At 41.2% G+C, this 19,287-nt stretch overlaps 1 protein-coding gene across 5 annotated transcripts in view; it reads left to right on the top strand.

Annotated features, from left to right (window-relative positions):
• The window catches only part of CTNND2 (catenin delta 2), a 924,887-nt gene that overhangs the window by 143,723 nt on the left and 761,877 nt on the right, over positions 1 to 19,287 (top strand). For all 5 annotated transcript variants that reach the window (XM_053242882.1, XM_053242877.1, XM_053242879.1 and 2 more), the window contains exon 2: positions 11,740 to 11,873. In XM_053242882.1, the coding sequence (XP_053098857.1) occupies positions 11,740 to 11,873 (134 nt within the window). The remainder of the gene's footprint in view (positions 1 to 11,739; positions 11,874 to 19,287) is intronic.

Raw genomic sequence — 19,287 nt, 5'->3', positions numbered from 1 at the left:
TTGTCATGCACTGAGGACAGGGCCTTCTCTGTTGCTGCCCCCAGACTCTGGAATGCTCTCCCAGTGGGTATACAGCACGCTCCTCAGTCTCCATCACAGTTTTTAGAAAGCATGTCAAATCATGGCTTTTTACCCAGGCTTTTATATTATTGTCTCCACTGCTGCTTCTTGTATTTTGTACTGCTTTTATGCTTTTTTAAAAAAAATCAGATTTGTTTTTATACTTTTTAGTTCAATATTTTAATGTGTCTTTTTTATAATCATGTTTTTAAATTTTATTGTGAGCCGGAAAGGGGAAGGGGGAAACAGCTATTGGATTTCCAAGTTGCCTTCCCCTGTAACGGCCCACTGACCTGCCAACGTTGCTTCTTCTGTTCCCCACCACAACCGGAATTGCCACCCCACAGTCAGTGGACACACCCCCTATCTTCCCATCTCTAGGTAAGCCCAGACAAATTCTAAAACAATCTCACCCAGGACTAAAACAATCTCATGCAGGATCTTGGATTGGGATGGATGACATCATTACAATCTTCGACGTTGAGGTGTCCCTATGTGTCCCTACAACTGTAGCAAATTTGATTCAAATTGGTTAAATGGTTCACAAGTTAGCTCACTTGCGCCTCAAAAGTTTTTGATTCTGCCATATTGAATCAAGATGGATGACATAATCACAAACTACACCACTGAGGTGTCCCTGTGTGTCACTCATTACAATGTACCTAATTTGGTTCAAATCAGAGAGTCCACAAGTTAGCTCACTTGTGCCAAAAACATTCGCACATCTGCCATTTTGGAAGGGGTAGATGACATCATCACAAACTATGCCATTGAGGTGTCCTTATAGCTGCAGCAAATTTGATTCAAATTGGTTTAGCGGTTCACAAGTTAGCCCACTTGCACCTCAAAAGTTTACCCATCCTCCATCTTGAATCAGTGTGCATGACATTATCAAAAACTATTACATTGAGATGTCCCTGTGTGCCACTCACTGCAACTGTAAGCAATTTGGTTCAAATGGGTTAGGCAGTCCACAAATTAGCCCGTTTGTGCCTCAGAATTTCACACAGCTGACATTTTGAATTTGAGTTGATTGCATCATCACACACTATGCCATTTGGGCATCCCTATGTTTCCCTATAGCTGTGGCAGATTTGGTTCAAATCGGTTAGGCAATTCACAAGTTAGCGCACTTGAGCCTCAAAAGTTTACACGTCCACCATCTTGGATCGGTGTGGATGACACCATCACAAACTATGCCACTGATGTGTCCCTACAACTGTACCCGATTTGGTTCATATTGGTCCAGGTGTTGCAAAGTTGATAGCAGGGGACACAAGGACAAACGCACAGAATGCCAGGTGATCTCATAAGCCTACTGAAAAGTAGGCTAAAGAAGGAGGGGAGTGGCATTTCCTGCCCTTCTTCAGCACACTGAGCTCTTTGTCTTGTGTTATGTGTTACTATGCTTTGCAAAGATTGCAGATGCATATCAGAATTTGGATCTCCAAATTAGTTCAGTAGTAACTAATAGTTAATGCTGCAATGCAACAATAATGTATTACTGCTATACTTTCATATTTCTGTTGAATAATTCTTCATTATTGAGGGGAGATATCAAGGGAATTGTTTTATTTTGCTTATTGTATTATGATAGTTTAATTATAATTCCTTATTTGAAGTTCCTGATGCTATTTAATGCAATTTCCTTTTGAGTAATTGGATCTTTACATATGTTAACACTATAACTTGCTATGTTTATTATATTGTTAGCAAACAAAATTTGTGCAAGTAATTACTTTGAATTTTATTCTCTTAAGAATTCAGATATACAATCAGTGTGGCAGCTGTAAATGTAATTCTAACTTTCCAAACTGGGGCACACTGTCCAGCTAGTAGGAGCGACAGTATTTTATTTCTTCTGAATCTTCTTCCTTTGACACCACCATTTTCCTTACTGAGCAACTAAAATGTGTTGCCATTTGCCTTGTGGCATATGATTGATTGACTAAGTGAAGATGTGGCAGCACAACTTAAAACAGACCCCTTTCCAAAGTGGTCTGCAAATAAATATGTTTTGTTTTTTAATTGCTGGGCAGAACTCACATTAATTTAGAAAATGAAAAGAACAAGAAAGAAAAATACAAAGGTAGAGTCTAACTGCAGCCCGTAATACAGTATAAGGTTCTAATATCAAACTCTTTAATTATCATGTTACTACAATGCTCCCTTTTTTGTTTACAACTCAAATGTAATCTTTCAAATAACTAGGCGCCCTTTTCTTTCACTAGATAACTGCTTCCCTCGGAAACTTGGTTCTTGTCCTAAGAAAGAGATACCTGCACATGTCTGACTTTCTTGCAAGGTTATCTTGTGGATGACCCCACATCAAAAGTTCTTGATACTTCAGTCATTTGATGGAAAGCAAGAAAGGGGCTCATCTGAACTTAATGTATCCCAATATGGAAGAAAAACTGTGAAAGAAACAAGTCCTTCAAAAATCCAAATATGATTTTCATCCTGTGCCTCCAAATCTCTATCCCTAGCATAATAAGCATGGTTATGCTTAGGAAGATATGAATCTTTACCTTCTTTTCCATCAATAAATGGGCTGTACTTGACCCTGTAGGTTTTTGGATGTGATTCTGTATTGGAATTGAACTAGCTTTGTCCCCATACTTCCACATTAGTTCCCCATCTCCTCTCTTTGAAGGTTTTATTGTTCTTAAGTGGTAGGGTGGGGTAGACAATTTGAAGGTGGAAGGTAAAGGAATACCTGAATGTGTTAATTCATTTTTGCTCAGGAATTCTTTAAATTCCTGGTTGATGAAACTTTTCTCCATTATCTGTGACCAGGGGCAGTTGAAGGGTTGCAAAGGTCTGTCAAGAGTTTTTCACAGGTAGTTGCAAAGGTCCTTGGGTTAATTGGGTGCACTCCCAACTACTTTGAATGGGTATCTAAAACAGCTTCTTCATGAAGGTTACTGTGGAGCCTAGATGCAGCTGAAACCATGGTTGTCCTGGCTACCGCCAAGGGTACCAGTGCTGGGATCTTTTAATGCGCACCTTACATTGGTGATAGTTCTGGACTATGCATTCTAAGTTTTCATCCAAGTATGGCCACTAAACATAGCTGCGAGTTAAAGCCTTTATGTGTACAATTCCTGAATGGACTTTAGTTCATACATCTCGGTATGACCCAGGTATACCACAGTATGCAGCCATCCCCCATTATGCATCCTCCATTATACTGTATACCACTGTATGCAGCCATTATTAGTCCCATGCTCCTGCTCCAAAATGGATGGAGTTATTTTCCTGAATGGGCTTTTTGGTCAATCTCATAATGTGTATTGCATTATTCGGGTCAGGTTAGGGTCCTGTCTAGATCATATTATTATGCACCCTAGTGGATGGCCCTCATTGGCATCTGATCCAGGTGTTCAATCAACAATACAACTTCTTCTCAGATTACCTCAGCTACAGGTGATTCAGACAGTGGCAGTCTGCTCAGGGCATCCACATTGCCCTGTTGGTTGCCTGTCTTGTAGATTAACTGGTACTCATACACAGCTATTGCCCAGCACTATGATTGTTCAGCTATAATTGTGATTGTCATGCTACTGCTTTATTTTTGCTGAAGAGCCCAGCTAGTGGTTTGCAATCTGTTGCAATGGTGAAGAGTTTCACACACAACTACTAATGCAGCTTTGTAATGTGAAATAGGATAGACTTTCTTTTTCCAGTTCCATTCCCCCCTTTTATGAAACAAAACAATCCCCAATCCATATGAAGAAGCATCACAGTAAAGTATTCTGTTCTGAGGTCAAAATGGACCAAGAGCTCTGAGAATCAGAGTATCCTCTTAGATTTTTACAATGCCTCTTCTTGCTGTTTCCACACAGTCTCATTTCTCCTTTCTCAAAAGGTGGTGTAAGGATTCTAAGAAAGCTGAAAGATTTGTGAGAAACCAGTGGTAATAAATCAACATATCAAAGTATGCTTTGAGTTTTATAATTCATGGGGCCCAAGTTCTGTATCAGAAGCAAAGCTCTGAATAGAGGTAGGTGAACAAAATGAAGACGATACCTATGGTCTTCCCAGGGGAATGTTCTTGAATAGAGAAAGTATCTTTGTGATGAGAGTATCTGTTGGAAGATAGCAGGGAAAGGATTTGACTAGATTTCGGGAGAAAGGAAACTGTGTTTTGAGTAAGAATATGCTGGCACAGGAGTGGATGTAGTGTTTAATTTCACAGAGTGTCCAATCTTGAAATCAGGAGGTGACCGGCAAGGCAGTGAGACTTGCAGCACCCTGGGTAGCTCCCAGTGAACAACTTATTCTGACAATGACCAGAGGTGGAATGAGATCTTAAATACTTCCCAGGCTTAGACTATCCCTCCCTGTCTAGCAGAGCTGTAGCTTGCAGTCTACTGCTTCTCTTTTATGTCAGTTTTGGCCCATTACCAGTGGTCTTGTGTATGTTGGAGGATGTTTGAAAGAGGCAGTTTGGGGCGGGGGGGAGGGCTCTGGTTCCATGTGTGCTAGTTCTGGGGTCTCCCCGCTGACAGACTCAAGCTTGGTGTCATGGCTTGGGATGGACTGGCTCCTCCAGCCTAATTGCTCCCCCCTCTTCAGAATCAGACTCCATGCTACTGCTCAGGACTGGAGTAATGACAGGGATTCACATCTAAATTGGAGAGAAGGCATATGTCCCATTATCCCTGTTTTTAATCATGTTACAATTGCTCCGGATTATGGGAAAGATGCTCTGCACATGATTTAGGACCATTTTATCTTATTCCAACTGCTCTATAAATATTGGTTGTCTACCAAGATGAGTCCCAATTTGTGAATCCCTCACACAAATTACTACTCTCTCCCTCTCCCCACCCCCACTCTCTCTCTCTTCTTCCCAGCCCAAAGGGCCACTCCCCAACACCCTTCCAGCAAGCTAGACTCTCTTTATGCGTTTAACTGGAAATGGAGGAATAAGAAACAGACTAGCTCCAGATGGACACACTCTTCTTCCCAGCCCAAACAGCCGCTCCCCAGCCTGACTAATTATACAGCAGATCACACAAATGATGAAAAATAATACATCTGTGGTAACTTGAAGATTATGGGTAGGATCCAGTCTAAGTTAGTCATGACGAAGTCCCATTGAAATTAATTGGACTTTAGTTAGTAATGACTAATTTTAATGGTGCTTAGTCTGTTAATTAACATACTCTGGATCCTGCCCAATATCCTGAAATTAATGGAACTTGCTTATCTGAATTGTGCCAACAATTCTTTGTTTTTGTGAGTGGGAATTTGACATTTTCTTTTAAGAAGAGTGCATGAAATTATCTTGGGGTTCTATAATACTAATTAAAAACAATAAGTTATCAGTGAAAGTTATTTAAATTGGTTATACTCAATTCAATTCAGTTTATTATGATCAAAGATCAGCACACAGATCAAATCCAGATACAAGAATCCCAAAAAGTGAACATCAGTAACAGTGCATGCATATATATATATATATATATATATATATATATATATATATATATATATATACACACACACACATACACATAAAATAAGAACTATTACATAAAATATAAAATGGAATAAGATAGCAAAATAAAAACAAAAAAATAAAGAGCCTGAATTAACCATCTCTGACACACCATAAGTGGGTCTTAATCGCAGCTGTACAAAATTTGGCCACCAGATGTGAGACATCAGTATATGTATCAGAAAGGAAAAGGTTTATATAAAACTCATCAGAATTATTTGGATTTCTAAAAACAAGAGGGGCAATAAGTTTAAGATGCAGATCACAATAAAATGAGCAATACACAAGCACATGACTTACGGTTTCAACATTCCCATCCCCACAAGGACACAATCTCTCCAATAAGGAACCCTTCTAAATCTACCTTCTACTACCACAGAGGGCAACACATCCGTCCGGACTAGCATCAAGGCTCTTCTGTGGGAATACTAAATGTCAGTGCCCCATTAAATTCACTCTGATAGTCCAATACTGGTTCAGAGAACTAAATTTATAGCAATATAATGTTGATAGGGAAGGCATAAAGAACTACATAGATAACATTGTTTTGCCTTGTTTAAAATAAATATTTAGTGTTTTCACTTTCCTTGTATCTCAATGTGGTCATTACTGAAACAGTTAGTAATGTTTTTGCAAAAAAACCCACAAAAACCTGCCTCCATGTCCTGTTAGTGTTTGACATATGATGTGGAACATCTCTAATAAATCAGAATGTGTAGTGGATAATTTTGTCACCATGAGCACACCTGGATCATGAAAATAATAACGTGCAGTTTTTATTTATGTTTGACTTGTCTCTATCCAGTTTCATATACAGTGATTAGAACCAAATGTAGATATATTATTTTGTGATGGAATTACACAAGGTAAAGGAAGATAAAGTCAGAGTTGTAGCCAAGAGTTAAAACTCAGCAGAGAAACAAGAATTAGGAGCAAAAGACAAGCCATATGTCAAAACCAAAACCAGGAGGTAAGATTAACAGGAACCAAGCTCAGGATGTGCAATGTGCCAGGAGCAAGGACAACTTGAGAGACAATGTCTGAGTTCAGGTGCAAAGCCTTTATATCTCTGTCCTGGAAAAAGCCAGTAAACTACCTGACTGAGTCCAGGGCCTGAGAACTGCATGCCTTTAGTACAGCTGGCTTCCACATGAGCCAGCAGCATACAAATTGTCTGATTCCTAGTCTTGAATACATTCCTGACATGTATAAAGTTTGGAACTTTCTGTTTATAAAGGAATACTTCTCCCTTTTTGATTACTGAACTGTTAACATCTCTACATTTTAATGCCCCCCTTTAGTAGCACAAATAACTAATTATAAAGCTTGAATCAGAAACCAACAAAATTTTGACATTGTAATCATGTCTAATTTGTGAGCCTTAATCTTCATGATTTTGACTTTGGGGATGTTCATACGATCGCGTGTGCAGTCGGGGAAGGCAGGGTTCAACCTGCCTTCCCCCAGATGACTGCTTACAGCCTGGGCGGTGTGCAAGCTACATGCCCACACAACCAGTGCTACTGAGAACAGCATGGATGAATCTCCACGCTGCTCCTGGCAGCACTGGTAAACATAGGCTGGGACTTGTTGTCAGATGACTGCTGACCCCATCTCATTTACATTATACTGATGATGTGAATACATTCTTCATGGACTTCGATATATTTCAAGACTGTTGTTGCTACACTTTGGCTGTTTTGGATTCTACTTCAGCCTCAATTCCACCATGGACTGCTTGAGACCATGATGCAGTGAGACCACTTTTTCTCAATAGATTATATTTTTTCTATTTGGGGTCTATTGTGTTCTTCATGTTCATTATGTAACAGTATATTTGGGAGAATTGGTAAAAGAACTCATGTTGGGAATTGTTTAGTCACTGCAAGTCAAATATATTGTTACGATGTTATATAGTTTTTGAGTCCATGCATATTATTCATCAGTTGCAATAAATTTATAGAAGGGTTTTTCAGCAGCATCTTACATTGATATCAGGATATTTATTATATACATCTTTTCATATTGGTTTGACCTTCATATAGTTTTTTTTCCGGTTTTGAATAGTTCAGTTCCAATCGTGATTGGCCCTTTTTGATCATGGTTTTTTTGCTCACCTAGCTGTAAGCAGCTGGGCAATACGAGAAAGCCTGGCACTGCAGCGGTCTAAGACAATAAATTGGCCCCAGCCCTCAATCCTACCCTCAAAGACCACACCAAAGGCTAGCCCTCTTTGGTGGCCAAATTTGGTGGCTGCCTGTAGGCAGCCTGCACCAGCAGCTGCACCCCCAGAGCTGCCTGTTCTAATAAGGGCCAAGAGTTCCAAAGCCCGACATCCGTGCCTCTCACCCACAACAATCAGGCAGCCCAGCCCAGTTCGAAGATATAACACAATTAGACTGAGCTAAGCCCAGAAACCCAGAAGCCTAAATTCCCCCAAGAGACGGGCACTCTAGGCACCCATTTCTGTGTGCGGCCGAGCTAATAGTAGTCCCCGATTCACACATGAGCCCATAGCCCAGGTTAAGGGAACACTTGCTCTCTTAACCTTGGCTAACAGCTGGGCTAAGAAGCGGGGCTAGGTGGTGCTGCCCCATTGGGATTTGGCCGATCCTGATGGTTCTCAGGTACAGCCTAGCCCAGGCTGGGCATCCCTAGCCTGTGTTAGGCTGTGTATGAGAACAGCCTCATATATTTCTCTTGCTTTGTTTATCAGCCTGTTATTGCATAGCCACCACAGAAGTTATACAGAATTATCCAACCCAACTAAAATTCTGATTTAAATGGGGGGGGGGGGGGGAATCCTAAATGTCAAGAATTTATGAAGTCTTCAGAAAGCTTTAACTGAAGAAAATACAAAATAAACCCTGCTTTTTTCTAAATAAAAATGTATTTGGTGCTTAAACTCCTTTTTAATAACTAAGTTGGCTTATATTTGTGTTGGGGGCAGGGAATTAAAGCGTATCTTCACAGTTATCTTTTAAAGGATCCCAATCTAGCTGCTACACGAATAAAAATATGTGGTTATAAACAGCAGACATATGTATTCATTTACTTGATATGGGAGGTGGGGAAATGTTTCTATGTGCATTTAAGATGTCAAATGGAACATTTTCTCAATCCATTTCAAATATGTGAAAATGAAGAGTTATTGGTATTGTGATTGGAATAGCCTATTTCATGTTGTGCTATAAATTGTTTGACACTGTGAACATTCTATTTGATTGAATCTCACATTTTCTGTCCTGTATTCAGTAATCAAAACAAAGCAAAGAAATTCATAGTTAAGATGCAACTAAACTTATGCACCCTATTAACCATCAAAACCTTGTATGGTCTCGTGTATAATGCTGCTTTTTAGGAGTTGATATTTAAATTGCTGTATCTCAGCCATTTTTCAACAGATCTGCACCAAATTTAGAGGGATGGTGTTTCTTGACACCTAGTTGATATTTGCTTATGATATTTGCTTATAGATTTTAGGGATGTACACGGAACTAGATGTGCCTGTGTGTGCACGCGTACACGAGCACAACGTGCACATGCATGCACCTGACACACGCACACATATCTAGTACTTCTGGGTATATCCAGTAAATGGGTCAGCTGGGCTTTTTGGAAATTGTACACCAGTGGGGGAAACACGTTCGGGGGGGAGGGGTAAATGCATCCTCCCCTGCCCTTAAAGGCGGACATACACACACACACTGCCATCGAACCTTTGAGCCCGGCCAGGGTTTGAACCTCTTTGGAGGCCCATAAAAGGGCCTCCGAACAGGTTTGTACACACACATCCCTAGTAGATTTGACAGACAGTATTGACTTTATGGCCAATAGAATGTTCAGGGCTTGTTATGGTACAGTGTTGCCACCACTCCTCATCTTAACTACACTGGTGCTACCATGCCATTATAATATGGAAATGCAAGGTATTGGTATGCAGAAATCTTCTTAGCATGTGATAACTTGCTATTTACATAAATTTCAAATGATCAGGTGCTAGCATCACTTTGTTGATTGTGGAGAGCTTGCCACATAATACATGAGAAGCAGTAATTAAATTCCCTGTTCAGATCCTTGACCCTTAGTGAAGGGCCCTGACAGGAGTGGCAGGAAATTCTTAGCTTCTGTTGGTGGGTGTGTGGGTGTACTATAACCACAAATGCTAGTCTCTTGGTCACAATGAGCTTTCAATGCAGATAGAGCTTCTCAACGCTGTGCTCTACCCCTCTCTGGTGGCAAGTGCTGCCCAAGTTTCCAGTGCCAGCATTCTCAGAGTGTAGTGGAGGATGTGGGTCCTGAGGAAAGGCTGTGTTTCTTTCCTATAGGCAGCATATTCACATGTAATAGTTCTTTTATGCTGCCATAGGCCAAACAGAAGCAAAAGTGGCAATAACACAACCATTCGGAATTACAATAAATAGAGTAAATATAACAGTACATATACAAATAAAACTAAAACTACCATAAAATCAAACCTATAAAACACGATGGCGGGATGGATATGCACATTGGATGCCTAGAGTGAAAGCTGATAGGGATTAATATGCTACTAGCTGGGCAGGGCGCAGAGCATCTGTGCCTCAGACCGGCACTGCGGCTGCCTCTTCCTCCCCCCCCCCCACCGCTTCTCTTCTCCCCCGGCCGGGCCAGGTCACCATCTCCTCCAGCCAGCCAGGCTGCCGGCACCTCCTGTTCTCAGCCGCTGCCACTTCTTGCTCTTGGCTGGGCCGGCTGGCCAGCCCACTTCTCTTCTTTCCCCCTTTTCTGCCCCCTCCAGCTTTCTGGCTGGTGGGCCGGCTGGAAAGCCAGCCCGCCTCCTCCTCCCACCCACCAACTCCTGGCAGCAACCACCTGCTCCCGCTGGCTGGGCTGGGCCGCTGCCTCCTCCCGCCAGCCGGGCCATCACCGCCTTCTGCTCTCAGCCGCTGCCTCCTGCTCCTCGTGGCCACCATCCCTATTTTCTCCCCCACCCCATCCCCATCACTAGTCCGGCAGTTGCTCGCAAACTCTCATGAGAACTGCCACACATGGGATTCACGACTGGTACACTTAAGAGAATTAAATATATAGAAGATGATATCAATTAAATATATAGAAGATGATATCAACAACTGGACTTGATTTTGTTCTGTCGTCACAGGCTCAAGGGCAGCTCCACTGTGGGGGCAAGCACCGCCTCAGACAAGTAGTTACCCACCACTCCCCCCCCCTTTCTGTTTCTGAAATCTGTAACTGTGGAATGCAATGCACTTTGCCCCTTCTGTGCCCCCTCCCCTCAATTTTTTTTCTAGTGCTAGTGCTGCACAGGTTTTAGCTTGACACCAGTGTTGGAAGATCTGGAGCATGTTCACTTTTAACTCGTCCAATAAAATAAATCTGTCCTTAGTATTTGGTTTGCAGAGTTTGGACAGGGTAGATTTTTTTGCGCGGGGAGAGGTACTAGGCCATTTTCAAAACCTTGAATTATTGAGGCAAGGAAATGTGTAAAATCAGGATCCAAATACAGGACAATTCATTCTACACTCTCAAAGAGATTTTAGACTTGAATATCTTAAACAGCAAGAATTCTGGCCATGTGAAGCAGTGTGGTGTAGTGGGTAGAGTATCAGTTTTAAATCCAGGAAACATGGATTCAAATCCATACTCAAAGCCATGAAACTCACTGGTTGATCCTGGGCCACTCTCCATCTCTCAGACTAACCTAATTCATGATAAATTGAGGTAATTTCCATGTATGCTACCTATGATTCTTGAAGAAAAGGTAAAATATGAATGTAATAAGCCGTTGACACATTTTTAAATGGAGGATTATTTCAAGCAAAGGTTTTTGTATGGTGTTGGGGTCTCCTATTAGAAATAAAAAATCTAGGGGGGCATGCATAAGCCCTTGGGTGTGACTAAAATGCTATTTTAGATCCCGGTTATGGCATGCTTCAGTGTCATAAAATAGCACAGGAGAACATAACATAAGAGTCTCAGATAAAAAATACTGGGAATGAGATAACAAAGAGAGAATTCCTTGACCACTGTATAAGCAAAGTCCAAAGGAAGTAAACCTGTTTTTCAAGGCACAAGATATTCCTTTCTTTGAAACCAGGTCAACTATTTTTACGTACTTTGAATTCTTGACAAAACCAGATATATACTTATCTTTTGTTTCCCTATTATAGGAGCTATGCCTGTTCCAGATCAGCCATCGTCTTCTGACAAGACAAGTTCCCTTAGCCCTGTGCTGAATACATCCAATGGAGATGGATCTGAAACAGAGACCACATCTGCCATTTTGGCATCCGTCAAGGAGCAGGTAAACACCTCTAACAAATTCCAAAATGAACAGTGATGCAGTGATTTCCATTATATTTTTTGCTGTGTGTGTGAGCTCAGCCTGCTTGTGCCATTAAGAGAATTTAAATGAAATTTGGAAATTATGTATTCTTCTCGTATGCCTCATGTTTGCAGATTATTATTTTGTGGCTGATACATTGGTTTAAATGCTTTCTTTTTCTTATTTGCCTTAAAATAATTTAAAAATAGTAGGTTAATATTTTATCATTGGCTTGCTTTTGCTTTTCTCTCCCCTTACCTTTCCTAGAGGCTCAAGTCAGGACCTTTTAAGTGTGAAAGAATTTGTGGACATTTGTTTTCCTTTCCTGCACTGATAGTATCCGAACTTGTTTTCCTGGATTATCTAGATCAGAATTATAATTCATGCAATGAGAAACATAGGTGTTGTTTGGTTTTGGAAGGCTGGAGAGGCTATCTTGGCTTCTTAACCAGGCCTTTATATGATTGTCTCTACAGCTGATTCTTTGTATTTTGTATGGTTATATTGTGCTTGTATTTTAAACCTTTTTCGTCAGATCTATGTTTTTATATTCTAGCGTAATAGTTTAATTGTGTAATTTGTATAATCTTGCTTTAATTTTTCTGTGTGAACTGCCTTGGGATTGTTTTGATGAAAGGTGGTATACAAATTTAACAATAAATAAAATGAGCTGCTCTGAAAAGTAGCTACGGCTTTTTGACACACGTCCTGGGTCTAATAGATAACTTAGTTAGGGAGGGTAAAACCTCCTTAGTTAAGATTGAAGGGGACTGCAGAATGAATATTGAAAGTGCCTCCCTAGATATCTTTATCCCCTTGCTGCTTTATTGTATTTAAAATTTCACTTCAAAATATTTGTATAGTATTGCCTGTTCTTTTCTTTTTAGATAGTACCTAGTAGGGTTATGCACAGAACAGGCTAGTCTGGCTCGGTTTGAGTCTGAACTGGACCCAAACCAGACACACACACACACACCCATTTGGTTCAGTCGGGGGGGGGTGCAAACATTTTAAGGGTTTTTTTAAGCTTATCCCCTCTGGTGGGGGTTCTCCAAGGTGGTGGGGGTTCACAGAGGTTCCCCCTCCCCCTGCCAGCCTCCCTGTCTTCCAAAACTGGTCTGTTCAGGAGCTCCTCGGCTCGTTAGGGCCTTCCCCCCAACACAGTGACCGTTTTGGAGGTTGTCATGCCAGGGGAAAGGCCTGAGTGGGCCAAAGAACAGCCTAATGGGCTGATTTTGGAAAGCAAGGAGGCTGGCAGGGGGAGAGGGAACCTCCAGAGACCCACCACTATCTTGGAGAACCCCCCTGAAGGTGGTGGTAATAATAATAATAATTCAGCCATCCCAGGTCCTTGGGAAGGACTCGATGTCTGGAGAAAACAAACCAGTCATTAACACCTGTTTGACTGTGTAAACAAGAAATGATCATGATCATGATCATCATCCCAGTGGTAATTGGCGCCCTGGGTGCAGTTCCAAAAGACCTTGAAGAGCACCTCAACACCATAGGGGCCACAAAAATCACCATCAGCCAATTACAAAAAGCAGCTTTACTGGGAACAGCCTGCATTCTGCGATGATATCTATAACAACATTGACAACAACATTGACAATAAAATTTTGCCATCCTAGGTCCTTGGGAAGGACTCGATGTCTGGAGAAAACAAACCAGTCAATAACACCTGTCTGACTGTGTAAACAAGAAATAATCATAAATTTTAATCTAAAAATGTTCACAGACCCCCTGAACAGGTTTGGTCTGAGGTCGAGCCAAACCAGGTGTGGTTCGGCTTAACCTCAAGCCTTCAAACCAAAGCCTCAGGTTCAGTTCTGAACCTGTTTGCACATCCCCAGTACCTAGTGAGCATGTACTTCACACATTTGCTCTAATGTGGAACAGCTCCATGAATGCAGTGGAGATGCATACACAGAGCTGTACCTGTAATTATATTAAATAAGGAAGCTCTTCAGTGCACATGCATTGTGCATACAGGTTGTCTGATTATGAATGACAATGGATCAATGTCATGGACATTGGTGGTATGGTTTGATATGAATGGATTTTATGTGGGGAGTTGAAACATGTTTGTTCTCTGACAGTGGAATGTTTTACTTGCTTTGAGCATGATCTAGCCAAAGGTATTTTAAGAAATAGATTTTATTTGAATAAATTGAAAAAATAATTTGGAAGTAACTAAATGAAGTGGCCATGTGTTCTTTCTACACATGTTTTGTATACTAACCATGTTGTAAATGCATGCTTTGTATGTGTAGCTAGCCTGCAGTGCTACATTTGAAAGTCATTTAACCCCTCTTGGCTCTGTTCCTCTATGTTGAAAGTTCTTTGAGAATCCATATGCAAAGTACTTTATCTGTCACTCCAGATTATTTTGCTGGCATCTTTCACAGAAGGATGTAAGAGCCTTTCTGTAGGAGCCAAGAATTATTAAAAGCCTACATTTTTGTGCCAGAAAACCATTCCTTATGTAAGTCAGGTTTCAAAACACAGAGAATTTATGTTAAATCAATGCATTCCTTTCTGCACCAGATCCTTAAACTTTCCTTGAAAATTTCTCTTAACTTCTCCTTCACATTGGCATAAATTAGTACTGAGTACATTTCTAAGCTCTTACTACATAAAAACATATTTACATACAAATAAATATTTTCCCCTTATTGATAATTGTGTTCTATAAATAGCTACAAGTCCTGCAAAGCTGAATTCCAGAATTTTTGGCAAGAGGAGAGGAAGGATAAAATATATGTGCTTTTTTACATAGCATAAATTACTTCATTTGAAAAATAAAGCCCATAAATTAAACACATCAAACCAGTAGTACTGACACCATTTGACATGCAGTCTTCACCACCGTATTTTTTTAACGTGCATTTGTCACAACAGGCAGATATTTTTAAGGAAACATCTTACTAAATGTTCAATACTATAAATATTAAGTTGAACATGTGCTTAAAGGCACGGGCCCTCATCAAGTGATCTGCACCAGCAGTAGGAGTTCTGATCCATGCATGAAACAGTGGAGGAACTCCAGAGGTGCCCATTCCCCCCACAAAACTTTGGGGTGCAAGTCTGGAGGCCCCCAACCCCCACTGTCTCTGCCCCCACCCTAAATCATCCACCCAGCTCCAGCACTCCTGCTCCAATCTCCTCTCAGCTATTGCTGGTCAGCCAGATCTCTCTTTCTCTCTCTGTCTCAGAAGCAACAAGCCTGCTCAGTACACCTGCCTCCAAGTCTGACCTGTCACGCCCTGCCCCTTCCTGTGCTGCACCTCCTTCTGGTGCAAGGAAGGCAGGCGTCCGCCAGCAGCTACTGGCATGGAGGTGAGCAAGCGAAGCCGGAGCTGCAAGAGGACAACAGCAGCAGTGAGGTTCAGGATGCTGGCAGGCTCCCTGGGTTCCTCACGGTCGCTCCTGGAGGATTGCAGGGAAGGCAGGAACTTGACTATCTTCCCTGGCAGACAAGCAGCCTCTGTTATTGCCTTTGCTGTGCCACATGCTCACACGAGCGGGGATGTGGTGAAGGGGAACCATGGGAGTGGGAGGACCTCCGCCTCCTGCATCCTAGGGTGTCCAGGGGCACAGCACAGCTGCTCCTCCCCTCCTCCTGCTCACTGCCAGGAATTGCAGCAGGCTTGGGAGAAGCCATTTAACCTGGCAGTGATTGCCTAGACCAGGAATTCGATGTTATTGGACTTCGACTCCCATAATCCCCAGCCCCAGTGGCCTTTGGTTGGGGGTTATGGGAATTGAAGTCCAATAACTTCTGGGGACCCAACATTGAGAATCCCTGGCCTAGGCAATCACTAGCCAAGGTTAATGGCCTGGGGAGGGCAGCACCGGGAGCGACCTCGTTCCTAGCCCTTCACATGCACAGCCTAATCCAGGTTGGGCTGCCCTAGCTTTGCTGTGCAAGTTAAATAGCCGTAATGTCTGCAAAACAGGTGCAAAGAGAGGAGGCTAAGTTTCTTTTTTTCTTTTGCAGACCCTTTCATTCCACTCCCAGACAGGAAAATTTTGCTTCTCAAAAATTCAGTTCATTACTACTAAAAACCCATTTTCTGAAGCAATTATCACACACTAGCAGATACTACCTACTTGGAGTAGCAACATCTGCTATCAGCATTGTTCTCATGATTTTTTAAGTTATTATTTTCATTATATGTCTGCTTTGTTCAGGCCAGTAAGCAGGCTAATATACTATGATAAGGCAAGCTTCAGTTCAGTAAGCAGAATTTAATTTTTTTTCCAGTGTTCCATAATAAATACAATGGAACTTGGGATGTTCACTATTTTAATTTGCCCAGGGATATTTTTATCTAACATTTTTTGTAAACTGTATGGCCTACTTTCCCTTTCCTGTTAAACATTTCCAGAAATAGAAACTGTGTGTGCATCTTAGGTTTCCAGAATGTCTGATTATACAGAATACCTCACTAGTCAAGAAAATAAACAGACAGATGGCCCCAGATTAATAACCTTAAAAGATTAGCACTTCCCTCACTTCCACTACCTTCCAGTCACTAGAAAATTGAATTTGAAATATTATACCCATAAGAGCTGGGAGCAAAGGGTGCCAGCACCAGAATGCTAATGCTGGGCAAAATGTGAATCACAGGAGTATTGGAGTGATTGCCCCCTCTGCCCCGCCCCCCAATCCTAGCAAGTGCAGATATATCCTTAACCTTTCAAGTTCATTCCTTTATTTATTGTTCAATTTATATACCACTTTTCATTAAAATAATCTCAAAGCAGTTTACAATATAATATAATTAAAATAATGCATAATTAAAATACAAAGGTACAGATTATCTCAAAAATTAATACAATACATAAATACAAAAGTACAGATAATATAAATATAAAAATAATCTCTATTTAAAAATTTAATAACCCATAGAAACAGAAATAATACTAATACATAAAGTTCATTTGGTTGATGCCAAACTACACATTTGGTTTGTTCTCATAATCGCAAAGATAGTCTGAGGAGCGGCCAGCTAAGATGCAGAAGGAGGGAGCCATGTGTACTCCCCCAAAAGTGATCGTGTCTAAGGATTGGAGGACTGGGAATTGATAGTCTGCGAGGTGCAATCTTAGCTGGGTGCTGCCCTGAGCCACTATAATCATTTCTAAGATTGCCGATACCAGCTCAGAATAGCACCCAACTATGATCACATCTCACAGACAATCATTTCCCAGTCTTCGAACCAGGATTTCCCTCTTACACACAATCACATTTCGAGAGAGCATATGGTTCCTGCATTGCAGCTGGCCACTCCTTGGACTAACTTTGTGAGATCAAGCCCATTGTGCTACATATGTAGTTTGGCCCTTCTTCTTCCCCCCTATAGGAAACAGCAATGGGGGGCAGGGCACAAATAGGATTTGGAGCATGCGAACGGGGTATTTAACCCTTGCACCATGGTTTCCATGAAAACGCACTGCCCACAATGCTATAGCCCCAGGAGGAAGCTTTTATTGGCACCAATGGAAGGTTTTTTCCTAGGACCAATACCAGCTGTGGGCTGAGCATTTTTATAAGAACCAAAGCATCAGGAGAAATGATTAATGCCTCCTTCACTCTGTCCTAATCCTGATGACCCCCCCACACACAGTTGCTATTTAAATGAGGGGGGAAAGACAGAAAGCCAAACTACATAATTAAAAGAATCAGTCGTTTAGCCCTGAGTTTCACAATCAGTGGTTGACATGACAGGCAGCCCTCTGTCAATGTAAGGAATCCATGGAGGCTTATGCACAATTTGAATGACTTAAAAGGTAGCAGCTCAGCACTCCTTCATTCAATGAAACCGTTTTAAGTCATTCCACAGCAGCCCTGTCATGCTATTCCATTGGGGGCTGCCTTTCAAGATGCACAGCAGCTCTGGCAAGAAGGGGGCACATATCAGAATCTCTTCATGTAATGAAATCTTAATGAAGACCAATACTCCCCTCCAAGTCTGGAGAGGGTAGGGAAGATTGACAAGTTTTGTTATTATACAGGGTCATTCTATCAGAAATGGTGTGCACAAAACCAGTTTGCCTGGTTTGGTTTGAGTCCAAACCAGACTTGAACTGGACTGGAAATATTTGGATTTGTGCACCCCCAAACATCCCTGAACAATCCCTGGTTCAGTTTGGGGGTGCATTTTTAAAAAACAACATTTTTTAACTTTTTAAAAAAGTAATAAAACTCTCTGCTGCTGCTCTGGGGGCTTGTCTGCAGCCACAAGGAGATCTCTGGCGGCCCCTCTCCCCCTGCTGGCCTCAATTTAGTCACAAGTGTCTGGTTCTGGTGGTTTTTGGCCCATTCTAGACCTCTCCTCCATTGCAGTGGCCATTTTGGAGGTTGCTGTGCATGCCCAATGGGCCGTTAATTTTTTTAAAAAATGATAATTTTAATGAACCCCTGAACTTGAACTGGGGGTTATTTGGTCCAAGATTGGGCCAAACAGGGGCCAGTTCAGTTTGGGGGTAGTTTGATATCAAACCGTCGATGTAGAACGGTTTCCAATTCGAAGCCATTCGCATATCCCCATCAAAAAGGAATCCATATTCGAGCAACATAACCTTTTTGTACTATTTCTAATATGGATGTTATACACTTGTTGGGCACAGGCATAGTTATGTATTCATGTTCCATGAGCTGGAAAAATTCACTACTATATTCAAACTTTCCCAGTTCAAAATATTCAAAGCATTTGCTACTGCAGTCTTGAAGGACTTCTTTGATTTGTTAAAATCATATACTCCTATGGCAAATGCAATGCTGATATTCTATTATATCGAGGAAATAAGTTGACACTTGGAACATTAAAAATGTAGAATTTAGAGAGCTTATTGTTAATTGCATTTAAACTGTCAGTTTTAAATGGATGGTGGACTAGACTTCAGTGAAAAAAATTTGGTATGGGAAAATCTAACTGCCTCTAAAGTCTTGTTCACCTGGTGCACCTGGTGCTTAAGAGGAGGCAAACAAATGCATGAATCTGTTCTCTTTCCAAGGTTGAACTGATTGCATGTTTTTTTAAAAACTTGACAAGCACAACAGAGTAAGATCCTTAAGAGTGTTGAATCCTGGAGCTCTCATCTAGGTGAGAGAGGATCTCATGTATCAAACCTTTCTGGCAGATGATTCCGCTCCGATCTTAGTAAGGAATTATCTTGCTAGGTTTTTTTGTATGTTCCCAGACAAGAGGTATACAGGCACTCCATATGCTTGTTTCTACTTTACTTAGTAAATTAGAGTTGCTACTGAAATTTTGCATAAAGTGAAAATCAAGGTGAATTTGTAGGTTTTTCTCGGTCAAAACTTTTGAGGAATGTTGAGTGAAGTCAAAAATGTTTCAATAAAATTAACCATTTTTTCAGAGGC

The sequence above is a fragment of the Hemicordylus capensis genome, chromosome 4, assembly GCF_027244095.1.
Source record: "Hemicordylus capensis ecotype Gifberg chromosome 4, rHemCap1.1.pri, whole genome shotgun sequence".
Classification (NCBI taxonomy): Eukaryota; Metazoa; Chordata; class Lepidosauria; order Squamata; family Cordylidae; genus Hemicordylus; species Hemicordylus capensis.
The sequence above is the reverse complement of the archived record's forward strand: the minus strand, read 5'-3'. Positions and strand labels throughout refer to the sequence as shown.